Source organism: Aegilops tauschii, chromosome 4, assembly GCF_002575655.3.
Source record: "Aegilops tauschii subsp. strangulata cultivar AL8/78 chromosome 4, Aet v6.0, whole genome shotgun sequence".
In the NCBI taxonomy this organism is placed as follows: Eukaryota; Viridiplantae; Streptophyta; class Magnoliopsida; order Poales; family Poaceae; genus Aegilops; species Aegilops tauschii.
In genome coordinates, this window is record NC_053038.3 from 506,671,591 (window position 1) to 506,674,163 (window position 2,573).

At 52.4% G+C, this 2,573-nt stretch overlaps 1 protein-coding gene across 1 annotated transcript; it reads right to left on the minus strand.

Moving 5' to 3' along the window:
* Positions 1-601: 601 nt before the first annotated feature.
* LOC109768154 (flavonol synthase 1) lies at positions 602-1,967 on the minus strand. Its single transcript, XM_020326888.4, has 2 exons — positions 1,125-1,967; positions 602-1,039 (listed from the first exon to the last, which is right to left on the minus strand). The coding sequence occupies exons 1-2, from the start codon at positions 1,914-1,916 to the stop codon at positions 821-823; spliced, it is 1,011 nt and encodes a 336-aa protein (XP_020182477.3). The 5' UTR covers positions 1,917-1,967; the 3' UTR covers positions 602-820.
* Between the last annotated feature and the right edge of the window lie 606 nt (positions 1,968-2,573).

A 2,573-nucleotide genomic window follows, 5' to 3' on the forward strand; every position in this document is an offset into this window, starting at 1 on the left:
GATTGCTGCACCGATGATTTTTCTCACCGGAATTTGGGTCTTTCAAAGATTTATTTGGTGGCTAAAGAAAACCTAATCTCATAGAATTTCGAAAATTGAATTGACCTAATCTAATCTATGAATCGATCTATTCTTTGATTAAATCGGATGCCGCGCCCCCGGGGAGAGAAGATTAATCTCACGTTAAACATGTTGAACGCTCATCATTAAAGCAGTCTAGGTCATTGGATTGACTTAGTTTGATTGCCGAGATCAATTGGATCTGCCTCTTTGGGTCTTTTTATATTGATATAGATATAGATGGATTGCTTTTAGTCCTTCTTGGAGTGGGTTGAAGTTTGTGAGCGATGATGAATTTGTTTTCAGTCGAATGTCAGTTCGGTTTCATACATACAACTGTCATGTTTTTATTGGCTGATTTTTTTTTGTTGCAGGTCAGTTCGTTTTCAGTTGAATGTGAAACAGACGCTTCCGAGAAGAAACCCGCAACACGTGAAGACGATCCTGCTGCCCCACTGCTCACCAGAGAGAGACAAATGCATGTTCTAGAAAAAACAGAGACAATGCCCTCTCCATTCATCACTTTCACGATTAGGATATCAAATCAATGTCGCTGGGTGTGTGAGAGGTGATGATTGATAAGGATAATGAAACTGACTCACACGGACCACACGCTGAAGATAATAAGGAAGAGAAAATACTCAAAATATAAACTTACATAGAGGATAACATTATTACATAGAGGTGAATGTTGATATCACTGCATTTGCTCATGCGTGCAAGCAATGCATGGCCAGCCGGCGGCTCGGACGACGATCGACTACTGCGGTAGCTTGTTGATCTTGCAGTACGTGTAGTCCTCGAACGTCTTGGCCTTGTAGTCGTACTTGGCAGGGATCTCGCCGGCGACGAGGCGCGGGTGCGGCGCGACGATGTACTCTCTTCGCGGATGCACGAACACAGGCCACGACATCCGCGTCTTCTCCTTGCTCACGGTCGCCCGGTGCAGCGCCGCCCTGTACCTCCCGTTGCTCAAAATCTGCCACAAACACACATGTAGGACGTTCACTTGAGGTTGAGGAGACGGTACGATCAAAGTGAAGAAGAATGGAGTGTTAGCTTGCCTCGATCTGGTCGCCGACGTTGACGATGAGGGCTCCTGGCACGTGCTCGACGTCGTACCAATGGCCGTCCTTGGACACCTGGAGGCCCGGCACGTCGTTGGCTACGAGGACCGTGAGCGCGCACAGGTCGGTGTGCGGCGCGAAGCCGAGCACGAGCTCCGGCTGCGGGCACGGCGGGTAGAAGTTGACCTTCTGCATGAGCACCAGGCCGTCGTCGCCGCCGGCGAACGCCTCCGCCATGGCGCCCTTCTCCAGGCCCAGCCCGGCCGAGAGGCGCTCCAGTACCTCCCCCGTCAGCCGCCTCATGTGGCCGCAGTACGCCTCGTTGGCCTCCCGGTACCCCCTGGGTTTGTCCGGCCAGAAGCCGTGGTTCACCGCGGCCGGCGGCGAGATGGCGTGGAACAAGTTGTCGGACCATATCTTCCTGTCGCCGGTGCTCCTCTGGACGCTGGAGCCGTAGCCCTCGGTCTTCCCCGAGGCCGGGTCCATGGCGTACCGCTGCTTCTCCTCCTGCGGGAGCGCGAAGAACTCCCGCCCCACGCGCTGCAGCTCCGCCACGGTATCCGCCGGCACGCCGTGGTTCACCACCTGGAAGATCCCCCATTCCCTCGCCGCTTCCACCATGCGGCTGCCGGCGTCCGGCAAGGACATGTCGACCACTGGGATCTGCAGCGGTGAGGCCCCGCGGAAAGTGGTGGCGCGCGGCCGCTCGTGCTCGGGCCGCACGAACTCCGGCGGGAGCGCACCCAGCGACGACGCCAAGGCCTGCACGCTCTGCACCACCCCCGCCATACCTCGAATCAACCAGCTCAAGATTTATATTTGTGCAGCTCTCGCGCCTTTTGCATCTATGTGCCGGCCGGGCGCATATTTGTACTGCACGCTGTGCCGCGCCCGATGTTTTAGTTGTTTTATTAGTTTTTTTTTGAGAAATGTTCTTTTTAATGATTGATTTTTTTTGCGGAAAGTCTTGTTAATGATTGATGATTGCTCACCACGCGGCGTGGCGAGAAATGTTTTATACACCCTCCAATCCAAATTGAGTGTTGTAGCTTTGAATTGGGGTCAGTTTAAAACTACGACACTTGTTATGGATCAGAGGTAATAGTTGTTTTGGTTTAGTTGGATGTGCATGATACATACTAGTAGAGAATACCCCACACGTTGCCGCAAGAATCAATTGCAATATATTTTAGTGATATGATTGTACGAAACATGCATAGTTGAAGTAATAATATATAAAATAAAACTATCACTGGTAGAAAAAAGCCCTTTAGTCCCGGTTCGCAACAGCCTCTAGTCCCGGCTGTGCAACCGGGACTAAATATGCGCGACTAAAGACCCCCCCTTTAGTCGCGCCTCTTACAGACCGCGACTAAAGGCTTTAGTCCCGGTTCTTGTGGCTGACCGGGACTAAAGGCCCGTCCACGTGGGCGCCAGTGGTCCGTC